At 46.1% G+C, this 18,080-nt stretch overlaps 1 protein-coding gene across 1 annotated transcript in view; it reads right to left on the bottom strand.

Moving 5' to 3' along the window:
• The window catches only part of LOC119407211 (meckelin), a gene marked incomplete at its 3' end in the record, with an annotated part of 32,943 nt that overhangs the window by 5,101 nt on the left and 9,762 nt on the right, over positions 1-18,080 (bottom strand). The window contains 14 exon segments of the mRNA XM_037674091.2: positions 241-381; positions 2,431-2,619; positions 4,982-5,128; positions 9,346-9,432; positions 10,366-10,464; positions 10,967-11,065; positions 12,181-12,237; positions 12,598-12,706; positions 12,892-13,030; positions 13,341-13,430; positions 13,528-13,585; positions 13,908-13,970; positions 14,085-14,171; positions 14,271-14,376. Coding sequence (XP_037530019.2) covers positions 241-381; positions 2,431-2,619; positions 4,982-5,128; positions 9,346-9,432; positions 10,366-10,464; positions 10,967-11,065; positions 12,181-12,237; positions 12,598-12,706; positions 12,892-13,030; positions 13,341-13,430; positions 13,528-13,585; positions 13,908-13,970; positions 14,085-14,171; positions 14,271-14,376 — 1,471 coding nt within the window.

The following is an 18,080-nucleotide window of genomic DNA, read 5'->3' as shown; positions in this document are numbered from 1 at the left end:
GGATATATGCTGGTAAACATCAAGACAAAATATAAGCAAGCCTCATGCAGCGCGTTGCGTCTATTTCAGTAGCTTAGGTCGAATATACGTCGCTGCGTTGGTCTGTTTCATCGTATTCATCAGGCTGTAGGCGCGTTGAGTTCCATTTAAAAGCCCAGAAGGACGTACTGTACAATGCTAAGCAAAACTGAGAAAAGGGCCAAGCAGTAAAGAATAATTTTGGCTTTAAAGAAATCCTACCTGGAACAGAGCAATGAGCAGGTACAGGGAGGCAGAAAGAGCAAAACGGCAGGCGGCGCTAAACGGGATGTTGGCGTTCTTCACTGTCCTCGAATAGTAGCTCTCGGGACTGGCAAGAGCAACGTACTCCAGTCCCAGGCCCTGCACCACAGGAACATAATCCGACAGCAATTAGTGATGAGATGTGGGTAGATTGTCTTTGTTATTCGCAATTTGTGTAAACGCAACATAAATGTAGACTATACAGTGCAGAAAGCGTTGACATTGATGATGAATAACTAGAATTTTTTGGAGGTATGCAAGCTCAGCGGTCTCACGGTGTCAAGACCATCCTAAGCAGAAAAAAAGGCTGGCGCGTTCTTTTCCTCAAAGATTATGTTGTAACATTTCCGTAGTTTGATGTCACAGCTGCAAAGGTAATTGTTATTACACGCTTCCTTTCTTTTTGCTTCTTACCCTTGAGTAAAAAGAAACAAGAGCACTCAAAAGGCATGGCGACCCGCCCCGTCGTGCTGTTTAGCCAGTGCTATCGGCATATTTTGACGGCAGGGAAATTCGTATGCCAGGGGCAAGCAACGTGCAACCGATTTAAATAGCCTAGCCACAGAACAGCTGTCCGCTAAACAGGAAAAAAAATACACTGTAGTTTGACTATATAATATCTGAACTGGTAGGCTGACCAAGCTAGAAATGCAATAAAACAAAAAACAAAACTTGTACACTTGCACCCTTGCCCAACAAAAAACCATACATCATCATCACACAAACATGCTCACCAGCGCCTACGCATGGCACTCGTATATATGACGTTCAACAAGCCGTATAGTACAACCTATATTAACAAGCCCGACATACAACCGAAGCCTTATGATTTATGCCTCCTTGACATAAGGACCGTACAAACGTTGTGAATTTAAACATGTTCCGCGAGGAGTGAGTATTAGTCATGAATTTCACGGAGCTACACGAACGCATTAACTAAACGCTAAAGGGGCACATGTTTTGATGGATTAGCTCATTAATGCTCCAATACTCGCGGCTCACGGGGTCCTAGCCTGAGGAGTTCACCCACGCCGAGGGCCCGTGGAACGCCCCTGCGGCTTCTTCACTCATTCCCTTGCGACAGAAACTTGCGATATCAAATATATGGGTACTCGTGGCGGCACTAGAGATTACACCATTGACCCATCTCGCCAACCCCAGCCCCCCTCTTTCCTCCTGCGGATTTATTTATTTATTTATTTATTATTTATTTATTTATTTATTTATTTATTTATTTAACAATACTGCCAATCTCTTCAGAAATTATAGCAGGGAAGGCACAAGTAAAACATTATTTGTTTACACAGAATCATACGCGGTTAACATTATACATTACTATTAGAAGAACACAACATTAAAACAAATTTAGAGAACACAATATAAAAACAACTTTTAGAACAACAATGTAATCGAACAACATGTCACTTAAATCATAAAAATAGAAGAAAAAAAGTTGTGCATTAGTAACATGACAGACTCATCGCTTAGCGGGTTTATTGATTTTTGAAATGTCGTTAGTTCTCTTTGTGAAGCAAGCAATTCATTTTCAATCGCAGTTGTGAAACAATTTATGGATGATTCGTTGCTTACAGTAAATTTCAAATTTCAATGAACTCCGCTATTTTGATGGTTAAAAAGAAAAATGAATATTTGAAGCAATTAGTGTGGGATGAGTATTCCGTAAGTCTACGGGTGTGCTTATGACGGGCTGGTCTGCCATGTGGATAAGATATATACCTTGAAGTATCAATTTTGATTGTGTAGTAGTTGAAACGTTAGTTTCAGTCATGTTAGTTTCGTTCGGTTTTCTAGTGTTAGGATGCCAGCGTTATTAAGTAGATGTCTTGGTGAGTCTGTCAGTCTATACTTGTTGAAAATAAACCTTATCGCTTTTCTTTGAACTGCTTCTATTTTATTAATCTATTGGTGGGTAAACGGAAACCAGAGAGGGCTAGCATATTCTGGTACAGATCGGACGAGGGTTGTATGAGCTATTAGTTTGGTATTCGGTGGTGCGCGCTTATTGATTTCATAACATATGTTTATTTAACGTAACAAACGCTAAACGCGTTGATTGGCGCGAAATTGCATTTTGGTGACGGACACAGCTGCGCCGGACAGCCTGCGTCCGCTCGCAACCATTCTCGCCTTGAGCAGCAGCAGCAGCGCGAGGAGCTGCAGCGAGAGGGAGACCCTGCGATGGCACTGCAGTTCGCTCCACTCGTTGGCGACGAAGTACGAGCGCCAGATGCTGACCGCCGTGGCCGATTCACCGCCCTTGTGATCGGTGGCCACCACGCTGGAGCTGTTGCTGCTCGCGCCGCCGAGTCCAGCGACCTGCGGATACACCAGCGTGCCTATATTCTCCGATCACCCAAGGCTTTCGTTTTCGTGCTTGTTTTCCGTACGCATCGTTTTTGTTTTTCTCTAAGAACAAGACAGCAAGCAGTACACGAAGGCACACGATTTCATACAACTACGCGAAGGAGAAGCTGTCAGAAATAAAGGCAAGATAAGGAAAAGAAATAGATGCGCGTCCAGTTTGCTATCTTGCGCAGTGTGAAAAGGGTAAAGGATTAATAAAAAAAAAGCCACAGTTTCGCCGCAAAGGCGAAGCAATGAATGCGATAGCAACAGATTAGAAACTCACGAGAAGAACACCAAGCAGCTCGATACTTGCAGCGCGCCTATCAAGCGCAAAGGACTCACGAAAAGAACAGACACAGGATGACCACGAACTAACAACGGCAACAGCTCGACACTCGCAGCGCGCTGCGGTGCTCAAACACAACGAAGGACGCTCGAAAAGAACGCACAGGTATACACAGGACGAGCGCGAACTAACAACTGTCCCAGTTACTTATTCGTGTTTGAGCGGCGCGCTGCAACCCGACGCTCTTAGATATTTTTGTTTTCTTGAAAACTGCGGCGCCTGGAGTGGCCCCTCCCCGTCTCCTGCCGCGCGGTGGCGTTCGACGCATTGTTCAGCCGGCGTTCCACATCGCGTCTGGGTGCAGAAATGGCCGGCAATTTCCGTTGCATATTATGACATTTGTTGCCACTTAACAGGCTTTAACTTTCACAGTGGTGCCTTCTTTCTCTCGTTTGTCCTCTGAGTGTAGTTTAGCGCGCAAACGGAGCTCATCCGCAGTCGAAGCGGCACTCATGTGATGTGAGTGCCCGCAGCATCGAGCGGCAGCTGCTGCGGGTTTGTCAAGCGGCTGATCGCAAGACAAATCTTGCTGAACCATGACACCTGGCTGCGCATTTGTTGCTGTGGAGCTGCTGATTTGTGATTATGTCCCGTACAAGCTTTTTTAACAACTTATGCCCGAGTTTCAGCACATAACGAACGACGCGGCCGCTAGGCTGGCTTGGTCACATTTGACGCACTCAGACTTGTTAGCAACCAAAATAATGCAACGTTTTTTGTGCAGAGTGGTAGATGACGTCCTTGACTTCAATCAGAGGGATTTAAAAAAAATAAAAATGGCCTTTTTGAGAAAACTATTTTCAAAGATCGGCGTTTTTGGTAAATCACTTACGTTTCAGCCCAATTATCGAGTGAAACGGAGCGCGATAAAACCACGTAAATTATTTTAAAAGAGAGCGAGAGTATCAAAGTTAATATGTACCGATTTCTGTTATGCTCACTTTAACTTGCTTACAGCAATAAATTCCTGAAATACAGGTATTCTTGTGCGATTTGCCAAGTTTGTGACTTTTTTCTTCAGAAGTGCTTCGACAAGCAAGAAAAGTAATAAGAGTCATAAGACTGTATTTCACTTGTTCTTTAAGGGGAATAAATATTGTGACCAAGAAGGGCACCGTTTTTTCCCTAGGTGCACTCAAAATTCAGAAATCGCGAAATTGGTGGAAAAGTGTTTTTTGCGGCCAAAATTTGTATATTTTTTTCAGGCGAACAAATTTTTTTTCGCAATACTAACTTCGGAACCATTGTTCTGGGTGTAATGCCTAGACCTACAGTAAATTTCATCGAAATCGGGAATGGTGACCGGGACCTCGTGTTCGATCTTATCTGGGCACACCCCCTGCGGGCTATCTTGCGGGTGATACTGCCCACGCGGAAGCACCTCCGAGATCTGCATACCGCCAGCGGTAAATGGTGTATATAAATAGCTCGCCGTTAATATTCCGCACAACCGGTGGCGCGTGGCGAGCGAAGGGTCGCAGGTTCGAATCCCGCAGGCGCAATTCGAAGTTTTTTCTTCCGATTTATTTTTCTTTGTTGGTTTTATTTATATATGCATACGCATACATATCCGGGACATGACGGCAACGGCGACGGCAAAAATCAGCCGAGAGTGTCCATATAATTGCTATCGTAATAACAATCAGAGCGGGGTAAGGAAGCACTATCGCGGCCAACCCGTGGGACTGGCCATCACGCCACGGTTACTAAGACTAGCCGAATGCCCGCGTTGCTTAGCCAGCACGCGAAGCGTATACAGGGCCATTCAATCTAGGAATCTACGTCTCGCACAATTATCTACAATATATGGCCAGAATACCACAGAGTAAGCATAAACATCATATACGTGGCATGTCATTACAACGGCTTCTCAAGAGACTCGACGACGCTAGCTCGTGCGCAGTCCAGGTTTACGCGAGGATTACGAGAAAAACGACATGACATAGCCTGTATACTACGGGGGCAACACTCGGCTTGTGTACTGACCTGCGAGCCGTCTCCAGCCAAAGACAGTCGTGGGGCTTCCTTGCGGGGCGGGCGCGGAATCCGTGAAGCACCGTGTGGTCTCTCCCAGTCTAAGAAGAAAATGTCCGCGCTGCTCTGAAGAAACACGACGTGGAGAAGGTAGAGCGTCTGGCCAGAAAGACGAAACGACACGATCTGTGACTATTGCCAGTTTAACGCTGCCCTCATGTGATGAAAAACTGATTTACAGAAGATATAATCGAACTACGTATGTCGCACAGATTTTCTTTTAACAGCGGAGCTGTTTAAGCTGACCGCAATCTGTCCAACGCGAACAAGAAAAACCGGCACCATCTCGCGTTGCCTGGCAACCACTTGACCTCGAACTTGGCGCCACCTATACCGGCGTTGGCAACCGCCGGCGCAGGTGCGCACAGCTTCGCAACCGCTCCGTCCGACCGAGACACGGCTCCACCGCCAGCTGCGCAACTGCGCATGCGCACGGCGCACCTGCGCTCGGCTTCTCCCCCTCATCTCGACACTGCTCGCGCCCGCTCAGTCACGTCATACGATCAGCTCCGCTGTGCCTTTAGCTAGAGTGTACTAGAACAGGGGAGTGCTCGTAACGGCCGCAGCACCAATGTACAGAAAGGGAAGCCCAAACAGGGTCAATCCGCTTGCAGCGCTGCGATGCAATGTGTCGTCGTTTAAGAGTTGCGCGCGGCTCCGTCGAAGTGGTGCAGGGGTAGAATGCCCGCTTCTCACTCAAAAGGCCCGAGTTCGAATCGCAGCTGCAGATGGTGTGTTTTTATTCTCAGTGTCACATTTTATAGCTGTGTTGGTTATCCTTTGTTTCTTAAAACTAGCTTCAGTGGATACGTGTTGGTTCCAAAAGTAACGCAAAATGTGAAATCTCGTTTCGAGTCTCATATTCGCGAAAATCTCGGAGGCTATACTTTACGTTTTTGTTCAATCCCGGGCGGTGGCGCTGTAAATAACTGCACTCACTGTCAAATTTCTTCTATTTTACTTCACATATTGCGTTACTTTTGGAACCAACACGTAGCAACTGAAGCTAGTTTTAAGAAACAAAGGATAACCAACACAGCTATAAAATGTGACACTAAAAATAAAAACCCACCGTCTACAGCTGCGATTCGAACCTGGGCCTTTTGAGTAGGAAGCGGGCATTCTAGCCCTCCACCATTTCGGCGGAGCCGCGCGCAACTCTTAAACGACGACACATTGCAGACTACCGATCGCAGCGCTGCAAGCGGATTGACCCTGTTTGGGCTTCACTTTTCGAAGCTCGTTCCGAGCACTCCCCTGTTCTAGTACACTCTATTTTAGCCTTGCGCCACTAGTGCAAGCTACGCCCGGCTTTTTTTGCCTTCAAGCAACAATATCATACAACACGCAAGTGAAAAATGCAGGTTGAAACGGGATGTTCTTAACATTCTGCATGATGCGGGCAGGGGCTAATCAGCTTGTGTTTTAAATTTATCATGTAACCTCCTCCATATTGCTTATTATTATTATTATTATTATTATTATTATTATTATTATTAAATGCGAAGGATTTCTTCGCGAAGCCAAGGCACTTTGAGTGTTGCTATCTATCTATCTATCTATCTATCTATCTATCTATCTATCTATCTATCTATCTATCTAGCCGCCTACGACTGGCTGCTCTCCTGATCGCCTCCTTAACATGGTGTAGACCAAAATTGGCATGAGAGGGTGAGACGATTTGACATATATGACTGTCTGGTAATGACATGAATAACGTGAAAATCCTGTCGCTTACGTCGTCAAACCCTCTCCTCCAGACACGTGTGGCACATACCCGTTTACCACGGGCTGCGGTGTACAGGTATGCGCCACAGGTGACTGACAGTTTATATCTACCCAGGAACGGCGAGAACAGACATTGGTCATTTAAATGCGAAGGCGTTAAGAAAAATTGATATCGGCAGCGTTGACCCGACGAATGCAAAGAATAAGAATTAGGATCCCAGTAGGAATCGAACCCAAGCATTCTGCATGGCAGTCAGGTGTACTACGACAGAGCCACGCCATGTCTAGAAACTGCTTTGGAAAAACACCCTATGCAGACGTAATATCAGTGCAACGTCAATTGTAGTTGTGGTGCTGGCTATCTAATTTTATAACAAATCAATAAACACTACATATGTACTCCTACGATACAGGCGTCATGTCAGGTTAACGTCTGTGGTTCCAGTGTTGGCTGCGCTTTTATAGCAGTCTTGTAAACATTACATTTGTATTCCTATGATTCAGCAAGCTATATTCATCCCGGAGGAATACGCTAACGAAAGTTACGTGTGATATTCACATCATCGCACCGTAAAGTGTACTTCGTTTCTATAATACTGACGTATGTGCTCTAACGTGGGTGTTGACGTTACGTCAAACCATAAGTTACCCTTTAAACACCAGTGTTGTCGACGTTCATGGTAAGCCCACGATGTGCACACAATTACTACACTTATAAAAATACGTAACGCTTGGCTCAAAGACAAAAAATGCAGCGCGGAACTGCTCGCTGACTGCTTCGCACGAAACCGATTACCACAAGGCGTGGGATCTGCCGATTATTATTATTATTATTATTATTATTATTATTATTATTATTATTATTATTATTATTATTATTATTGTTATTATTCCTGAAGGATCCCTGAAGGATCCCTCAGGCCGTCTCGCCCGCTGGGCACTTCGCCTGCAAGACTACGACATCCGCGTGCTGTACCGCAACGGACGCCAGCATGCTGACGCCGACGCCCTCTCGCGCTCTCCCTTGCCTGACGACGACGCCCCCTGCTCACTATCTCACATAGCTCTTGCTTCAATCGACGTTCGCACCATCGCTACCGAACAGCGCAAGGATAAATGGATCACCTCGCTGATCGACTTGCTCACTGATCCGTCCGCAACACCATCCACTCGCGCGTTGCGTCGTCAAGCCCACCATTTCGCCATTCGCGACGACCTACTGCACCGACGCAATTACGACGCCGACGGCCGCCAGTGGCTACTAGTGATACCCCGCAGTCTGCGTTCTGAAATATGCGAGGCCTTCCACTCTGACCCGCAATGCGCGCACTCTGGGGTATCCAAAACTTACCACCGCATTCGACAACGATACTTCTGGCGAGGGATGTACCGCTACGTGCAGAAGTTTGTTCGCTCCTGCCTCGATTGCCAACGCCGAAAACCTGCAACGCACGTGTCGCCAGCAGGTCTACAACCATTACCTTGCCCTAGCCGTCCGTTTGGGCGCGTAGGCATCGATTTGTATGGACCACTCCCTCTGACTTCGGCTGGTAACCGCTGGGCCATCGTCGCTGTTGACCATCTAACGCGATACGCCGAAACCGCCGCCCTCCCAGCGGCTACAGCGCGCGATGTTGCATCCTTCCTACTTCACCGATTCATACTGCGTCACGGACCACCCCAAGAGCTTCTCAGCGATCGAGGCCGTGTCTTCTTGTCGGAAGTCGTGGAAGCCATTCTCAAAGAGTGCAACGTTGTTCACCGCAAAACTACTGCTTACCACCCGCAGACGAATGGCCTCACCGAACGCTTTAACCGCACGCTCGGCGACATGCTCTCGATGTACGTCGCCGCCGACCACACAAATTGGGATGCCATTCTGCCCTTCGTCACGTACGCCTACAATACCGCCTCTCAGAGCACTACTGGTTTCTCACCATTTTTCTTATTGTACGGCAGGCACCCGTCGCACACAATTGACACCATCCTTCCCTACAAGCCAGATCAATCTGAATGTGCGCCTATTTCGGACACAGCCAGGCTTGCTGAAGAATGTCGCGAGCTTGCGAAGACCTTTACAACGCACGAACAAGAGCGGCAGAAGAGCATTCGCGGTGGAACCACCACTTCTGAGTCCACGTTCCTCCCTGGAGTGCTCGTGTGGCTCTCGGTCCCGACCACTGCAACTGGCCTCTCTTCAAAACTACTGCCCAAATACGAAGGCCCCTACCGTGTCGTGGAACGCACATCCCCGGTCAACTACCTGATCGAACCCGTCGAACCTTCTTCGGACATGCGCCGTCGAGGGCGCGACATTGTCAATGTGGAGCGCCTGAAGCCCTATCATGACCCGCTCATACTGACAAGCTGCTAGGTCGCCAGGCGGCTCCCTTTTCGTACCCGGGGTGATTGTAGCGAAGCGTTCGTAGTCGGTAATGGGTCGTCCTCTCGAGCGCCTTCTAGTGGGTCGCCTCCTCTCTGAGAGCACGCCCCCTCGTGCAGAGAGTCGGCCCCGCTTTGACTGTCGTCGTCGCCGAGTGCCCGCTAATAAACGTCTTGACATTATTATTATGAACTCGTTGGCTTACCTTCATGACAAATGCGAAGACGATGTACAGTTCGATGTCCTTCTCCTGATGGGGACTCGGAAGAAGCATATGAACCACGTCCTGAAGCTACGGTAGGCAGTGCAATGAAAAAGAGCAAATAATACCCGTAGCGTAGCACACTGCGCGAAACAACTTGGTGGAGTCAAACTGCTTGACAGGTAAATTAAGGCATCGCAGAAATAAAAGCGTTAGTGGCGTGTACGATGCCGATTACATGGACTTGAAAGCTTAACATACCATTACGTTGTGAAAGCTTAACATAGCGTAAAGCTCATTTAATAGAAATATAGAAAAACCACGACACGAACGGTTCTGATGCGATCTATCTACTAAGCAAAATGCCTAGTAGAAAACAAGACAAAGGTCTCATGTCAAAATGTGTACGAGGGAAGCCTCAGCGCGGAGCCATTGAGCCAACGCTTAGAAAAGGTGCTTGCCCCCAGTAATTTCATAACAAAGGTGCTAGCCGAAACGTTCGCTGTATCTTAGGGTTTCCATTATTCTCCCACTGTTGATAACCAATAAAAGAAGCAGTATACAACTTATCTGACGTACAGTTCGTTCTCTCCTGGATCGGCTATAGATGTGAAGCATGTGCCGAAAGCACAGGAATCAGCAGTAAAATGAGCAGTAAAATCGACCGTGGGACAGCCTTCGTGAGATGACAGCAAGAGAAGCATGTTTGACGAGGCCGATAGTTCGATATACTGCGATCTAGCGATATAAATGCTGACTAAGCCGCGTGTTCTGGCGGCGACTTTGTCCATGCATACTGTGGTGCTCGAAGTCTATATCGATTTATCGAAATTCGATAACTTACTATATACAAGAGTTGTATGTTACAATCTGGCTAAATACATATATTAAGTGATAGGCATCGTTAATGACTCAAGATACTAGACAAAACGACACGTTACTGCAGCAATTTTTTTGCCAACTGGTATCGAGTGCGAGCATCGAAGAACAGTACAGCTCTGAGTTAAAAAAAAAAATTCTTACCTTGTACATTAAAAGCCAGTTAAGGCATGTGCACAGAACCACCATAAGGAAAACAGTGGAGAGACTGGAACAGGTGTATATGATGAGCTTGACGAAGGTCTGCGGAGAGAGACAACCGGTATAGACACAAAACGATGGTACTTCGAGCAATATATTCCTATCCAATAAGAACGTGCTCTTATATTTTATGTTTGCGATTAACCTTAAAGTGGCCGTCTTTAGTTATCATTAGGTACACATCTCCTCCTCATCTTCAGACGTTACTCATAAAATTCCTAGTATGTGATCATAGCTAAAATTTTATATAATTTCGACGCCCAATAAATGGCTGCTACAATTCAAATTCGCTGTAACGCTGTCGTCATGCTTCAACCCATAGCTATTATCAATATATGCGTACGTTGCGTGTGCGGGTAATCATTGCAAGAATAGGACATTAATTTTAATCTAATGCGCAACTCGAGCGAAAGCACAAGAAAATACTATATTCGAAAGAGAAGTTCTGGAACCAATGCGCGTAGATTAAAACACACCTACAGCATTGTGAGCACACGTCGATATAACTAGTACACCGGACACTTAATATCGATACAGTACGCACCACAATGTTAACGGAGACTTTCCCCGATCTTCGGGTCCAGCTCCAGGTCTGAATGCAGGCCCACAGAATTGCCAAGGCGCTCAGGACACCTAATGCAATCTGCATAAGTCACCCAAGCGCTGTCGTGAACAAACTGTTCTTGAAGCCATCTTGTTTCATTGAGTGGTGCTAGCAAAGTGCCACTTTGGTATTTCTTGCACAGCTGTTAAAAAGAAGTCAATCACGTAATGTCCAGGTGTTTAAACCAATAACGAAAAGGTTACACCAGTAAAAGATATTCCGCGAAAGCACGTGGAAACCTAGTAGCGTTTACGCATCAAATCGATGTATGCCAAAATCGCTTTAAAAAATTTGAAGTTGAACGTTTATTTTGGTCGAACGTTTCATATGCACGCAATTTTTGCTGCGCTGGGGAAGAAGTGAACGCTTTTATGCATGTCCAAGCCACGGTGGTCCGAGTTTTATTCGCTTATCTTCTTCGGGAGGTGTGTGTTGCAAGTATTTTCCCTCCACAATTTAGGAGCGCCATTTGCCGCCATCGCTTAGGTGGCCTGGCATTCACATGCCCGCACAACGTTCGCAGGCTTCATCGTCTGAAAGAAAAACACCTCTGTATGCGTATGTGCTTTGCCAGGCATGCATCGTGCAAAGTATACGTCATCAAGAGACTCGTAAGCCGTACCACTAAGTAAAACTGGAGGCTGTACTGCGCTGTACTACATGACAAGTGCGAGCTCTAGGTTTCACAAAAGCAGGCGCTTAAGCCGCAACAATCCATGTCTGATGTATTTTCTCTTTGGTGTTGGTGTACGCGTCGACTCCAGCTGACACCGCCATCGGTATATATACCTATAGACTATCGTATTGAAGATATGCATCCTAGTGTTACTAACCAAAATTGAGTGACCATTACACAGAATTCTTTAAGCGAAGTAAATGAGACGCGCCGGATTGGGCGCCAAATGTACGTCTGAAATGCGCTCCCAGTGGCTGCAATAAAGTGGCGCATGCTAGGTCACCAGACACGAGCAAGTGTGTGCCTACAGTTCTCAATCATGTGTCCGACACGCCACTGTGCGATTACGTCTATAGGACACAACCGACGTTCTTATAATATCCCGCGTCTTCCTTCGTTCCGTCGTCTTCCCATTTTGATCGTAGAAGAACATGAGGAAAGTGGGCCCGGATGACAGCAGAAACATATGAAAGCTTACCGGCATATCTTGAGCCGCCTGGTTGAAGTCTGACGAATAGGTGATCGAGAATGAGAGCTAAGAGAAAGGAGAAATAATGTGGCTATCATACCATGCGCCTTATACGCACAAGTGCTTATATAAATGAAAGGGAAACCATGTGAAACAACTGTTCATGTCGCCAAAGATTTCATTTTTTGCGTCACTATGATACACAACTGTCACCTTCTCGGACACTGTGTCTCATAGCATTACCTTGGTAACTTTGAGCTAAATGAAGCACCACTTGTATAGTATATGCATGACGGTCCATAAGTCTTTGGTCGTCATGCATATGAGCTGGAACAGTGTCCATGTTCGCCGACAGGAAAGCTGCTCAAGCTTACATGGCAGGCTTGTCATGCTGTCTCGTCTGTTCATCGGGCATCCAATACTCACAGGCAATTTGGCGTTCTGCTCGTAGGCATCCCTTGTGGCTTCGGCGTAACCGATGGTAATTAGTGGCGGGTGTATGGAGCCGGGCTTTCCTTTCTTATGGAGCGTGATGCTGAAATGAAAGAAACGGAGATACACGTCGCTCTTTGTTGGGATGATTCAAGGCGGTCTTCACGCGAAGGGGCTATGGTGACCTACAGCGCAATAAGCCCTTATCGGGCATCACAATGTTTTCTACTTTTTAAAAACTGCCAATGGCGAAATTTTTGGTCTTCGCATAAAACCGGCTGCACTCACTGTACGTTGATTTTTTCTGCATAGCGTAAAAACTTGGCCACGGGCCGTCGGCTTGGAGAGGCGCTATCGCTGTCCCTTGCAGTAATGGGGTCAAGCAAGAAAAATCTTCTGACCAGCTGCCACGACAATGCGCCGTCCTCTGAAAGCACACAAACCAGGACCTCCGATGTCATAAGGCCAGTCAACAAAGAAGACCGTATACGCGATATAAGGCCATGCTTGTATATGTCGCACTTTGGAAACTATACCACCATACATGTCTTTATTGTTCCTTGCGCGTAATAACGGGCTCAAGAATCTCCCTCGTGGAGACAAATATGTGATCAAAACTGTAACAACAGAGCAGCACACATGACGACACAGTGTCTGTATCGTCCGACTCGCTTTGTATACCGCATTTTGCACTGTCGGAACAAGCTATCCCAACTTCATGCACTATTCTGACTTACCACTGTGTCCTCTCGAGTTTTTCTCCAAGTTCTCAATCTTCACCGGAACTGGATAAATTTTCTTCACGCCATTATGGCTGCTCTCCAAGACTGTCGATAGAAAATTATTCATCGCACCGTGAACAACACATCGACATGGAAGTAAGGGCTTAAGCAAGTTGAAAAGACGTCAAATTACAGTACTCACAAATATCATAGAACACGAGGAGCGACTGTTCCCACAGGTCTCTAGTTGTCTTTTGGCACTAAAGTAAAGATTTTTAAAAATCACACCCTTGTAGCACTTTCCGTTCAGTCACAATACCCCAAAAAGAATTTAAGTCTTGCGTGATATTCTCCCTCAGTCGTTGAGAAAAAGACTAGGGAAACAGAATATTTGTTCGTTCTTCCGCTTTATTATATACGCAAACTTATACACAGCAGCGAATCTCAACCGTACCAGCAACGTTTGTGTCTTGTTCAAGTGACGTTTCAACACCTAATAACTAGGAAATTTACCTTATACCTTCTCGCACTGCATAAAATGATTCAAAGACAAATGTAATAAAAAAAAGGTGTCTTTCTCACCTCTTCAGCAAACGTGGTTCCAAATCGTAGTACATCCTTATTTGCCAGGAACGTACCGCAAAGCTAACCACAAAAGGAACAATTCATAATCTTTCAGCAGTTTTAGATAATGCTAATAAAGCACACGTACGTCATCTATCTGAATTAAAATCCCAAAATGCGCAGGCAAGCACTTACGCTGAGCTCCCTTATCTTCAGTGGCCCTATGGAAATAAGCTTCCCTTCAAGGCTATACTTGGCAACGATAAAGTGGAGGTAAGAAGACTGAAAGGAGAGATAATGAACGTGCTATGTACATGTGCCTTAACTATGCAGATATACGCTGCATGAAATGCGACTGACTAGTGCCAACAGGTTTCTTACGTTCTTCCAATGCTTTATAGTGAACTGGTTCGGAACGTCGGTCCTTGAAATAACGAGGTTGGCATCGTCGTCCAAATAGAACAGCCATGGTAAACCCTGCTGGTTGCTGCGCAAGTGAACAGCAAACACAGGATGCACGTTTCATAGCTGGTTCACGGATAATAATAATAATAATATCTGGGGTTTAACGTCCCAAAACCACGATATGATTATGAGAGACGCCGTAGTGGAGGGCTCCGGAAATTTTGACCACCTGGGGTTCTTTGACGTGCACCTAAATCTAAGTACACGGGCCTCAAACATTGCAGTCGAGCGCCATAACCACTAGACCACCGTGGCGGGGCCTGGTTCACGGAATATATATATATATATATATATATATATATATATATATATATATATATATATATATATATATATATATATATATATATATATATATATGTGTGTGTGTGTGTGTGTGTGTGTGTGTGTGAGAGAGAGAGAGAGAGAGAGAGATCATTATGGACGTTTAGATGCAGCCACATTAAAGTTGGATTAACTCAGGAGGTTGTAGTATGCAAACACCGCTCGCGAATGGCAGGCATGCTTTGCACATGCCAGCCCTACAGCTTAAAAGTGCTGACCATACGCGTGCGCAGTGTTCCACTTCAGGGGGTGCGAAGGCGGGCGAAGGTTCATCGCAGCGCCCCGCCCCCCTCCCTATTAAGACAATATATGGGGCAAACTTTGCACCCCCCCCCCCCTTTCTTAGGTGACTAGAGGGGGCGGCCGCCCCCCTGCGCACGCCTATGGTGCTGACCACACGTCCAACGCGACAATGTACTCCGACTGCATGTGAAAGCGGTTTATCTGATACCGTCCGGCTTTGGCTTAGCAGCTTGTATACTCATGGTCAGTCGTTAAACTTTTAGCAGGTATTATCGCGATTAGGCCTTAAACACCGCCGCCATCACCGTCAACAAGAAAGCCCAAACTTAACAGCGAATCTTCTGGCTTTTGTCTCAAAAATAGGAAATCGATGCCGAAATATGATATGCGACGTATACGGAGGCACACGCCACATCTCGAAACTTTTTCGGTATTGCTGGTGTCTGCTAGTGGTCACAACACTTTGGGGCGTTCTGCTGCTCCCTTCTCGCCTTTTAAAGGACCCCTGACACCGAATTTGGAAACTCGAGATGCTTGTGTTGTTTGATAGTCCTGCATGCGGGGGCACTTCTGACCGATTATGAGTGACGAGCGTTGCCTTTAAGATATTTTAATTTGGTTTTAAAGTTAGCCTGAGTGCTCATCTGAATTTTGAACTCCTATCAACATAACCACTAGTATGACGTAGACGTAGGCCCCTTGTGACGTTGCAGAGGTAAAGCAAGTGTTGTCGACGTCACAGACAGAAATATGCGCGGTGCACTGTGGTATATTGCGAAGCATGTTTGCTCTTTGCTCCTCTCACCTTCTCCTTCTTCGGTACGTGTCGGCAGGCAGCGTGAGCTCTCCGTGTGTGTGTTCTGCAACTGGCTGTTCAACAAGCGCGTGGCTGACGTCACCCAATACTGAGCGCACAACATCACGCGTGCCCCGAGGCGCGACCGCCGCGGCGCGGCGCTAGTTTCTTATCCTCTTTCGGCGCGCGTTTTGAACCTATACTAAAAATGACCATAATTAACGCTGCTAGGATTATTTAGACATCACGTTGGAGGATTTACGGTGTCATTCCGTGATCACAAGACCTAGACCTACTTATTACAACATAAATGTCACAAACAAAAAATCGGCTGTCAGGGGCCCTTTAAGTGCGTCGTTCAAGCGCTAAGGCGCTAAACATAAGAGTCTATAAGGTACATTAAAATTTGTTACGGAAAAAAATTGATAGAGAAGAGGAAGTGTATTACTTGGTGGCACATATCGCCAAGGACCGCGAGAAATGGTATTTGAGCCAATCAAAATGAAGAAAAGAATCCGGAACAATGTCAATGAACAAATGCGTCATCACGTCACAGGGACCATAAGTGCAGTTATAAGCAACATACACAAGTCCTGTATGTGAGTACACCAGGTGTTTCAGCTAACTGGGTTGCCGTTGGGTAAATTTTAAAAGGAGCCAAAACTCAAGCTTAATGTAGCCAAAAGTAGCTATGCCTTTTCATTTCAGCGTCAAACTTGTAGCCCAGTAGAACAAAAGCGATATTATTATTAGTTTTTTACTGGACAATAAATAACATAACATGAATAACAGCTAAACGTACAGAATTAGGAGCACAATAGTTTTCGATCTTGGTCTTTAAGCCACACGTAAGTTGCAAGTAAATGAATAAATTATTATAAGTTCAGCGCGCCTGCATGCAGTTCGACTAGAATAGATAAACAGTTCTTGCCAGAGTAATTTTGGGCCAACGACTCAGCAGGAACATTAAACGTAGAAGCTGTTTTTCCTCGAAGCCGTAGACCGAAATTGAATAATAGCGTTACATAATACCAGTCCAGTTTCAAGTAGCCAAATCTGGTTGAAGGTGGACCTTCCAGCTTCACTTTGTTGCGGTTATGACTTCTTGTGGAGTTCACACGAGAGCACGCGCTGTGCTTTTTAGCATTAGAAGTTAGTGCGAAGCGTCGTCAGCGTGCTAGCCACGCTTTTGCCTGGTGCGATTTCGTTACAACTTCGCAACTTCGCAGTCGCGCCACGCGTTGGGCGCTTCGATGCGCACGAGCCCGCTGGCGGGGAAGAACATGCGTGCTCTCGGCCAACGCGACAGAAAAGCTTGGAAACACTGGTTACTCTTAAGGCTTGCTTGCTGTTTTATCGGCATATAATAAAAAAAACTGGTACTGAATGCGCCAAAATCGAAGTTCAATGTAGCCACAAAGTAGCCATGGAGCTAACCTGAAATTTTCATAGCCAGACGGGGTCCTAAAGAAGCTGATTTGGCGCAAACTATCCACCAACGGCAACCCTGCCAGCCACTGTGTTGCGTGTTTGGGGAATATACGTTATACGCGAATAATAAGGCCAGGTGAATGTTTTTTTTTTTAATTTTCTTAAGAAACCGCCAGTATATGTGTTTACTTAGTCAGTGACATCCAAACAGTAAATGAATAAATCACCGACAATTACGATACTCCCTAATGAGAAATTAGAGCGCAGCAGGATTCGGGCGTCGGAGTCTCTACTCAGGCACTTCGTTTAGCAGCAGCGGCAGACGAGGCAGTTCCACCTGTTGCATCCAAACTACTCCAACGCGTCTTGGAAGGACTGAGCGGGTGAAAGTGCAAGGAGGCCACTCCTTGCAGGAGTGGAAAGGGTCGGAAGCACGTCACGTTAGTGGAAGCCGTAGCAGCGCGAGCTTCCGTGCTAGAGTGTACTACAACTGTAAAAGCACGTGAAATTTTAAAAATACCATGCCACTGCGCACACGTGCGCACTATGTCAGTAAAGAAACAAATCAATCAGCGCCGATGTAGTAGCTCCATCAAACAGTCCCAATGTGAAGGTCAGCTGTTCATCTGTTACTGGGCCACGCAACAGCGACAATAGGACTTGTCTTCTTTGCGCGATGCGCAAATAGCTCCTGGTGAATGTTGCGTATCAGCATCAACGAATTCAGGCTACCCTGAATGAGCAAGCCCGAGATGAGCAGCTTGCTTTCCTGCTGACACCATTTGACAGCGGTGGTATTCTGTGCACTCGGCTGCGCACACACATGACATTCTTTATTTCATATCTCGCAGGTTTTTCTGTACTTTCCGTAAAGCATAAACATGCAAGAGAAGATGGAGACTTGAAGAGGTGAATTTTCTTGAGTGAGTTTC

The sequence above is a fragment of the Rhipicephalus sanguineus genome, chromosome 1, assembly GCF_013339695.2.
Source record: "Rhipicephalus sanguineus isolate Rsan-2018 chromosome 1, BIME_Rsan_1.4, whole genome shotgun sequence".
Taxonomy (NCBI): domain Eukaryota; kingdom Metazoa; phylum Arthropoda; class Arachnida; order Ixodida; family Ixodidae; genus Rhipicephalus; species Rhipicephalus sanguineus.
This window is presented reverse-complemented; position numbering and strand designations above follow the sequence as displayed.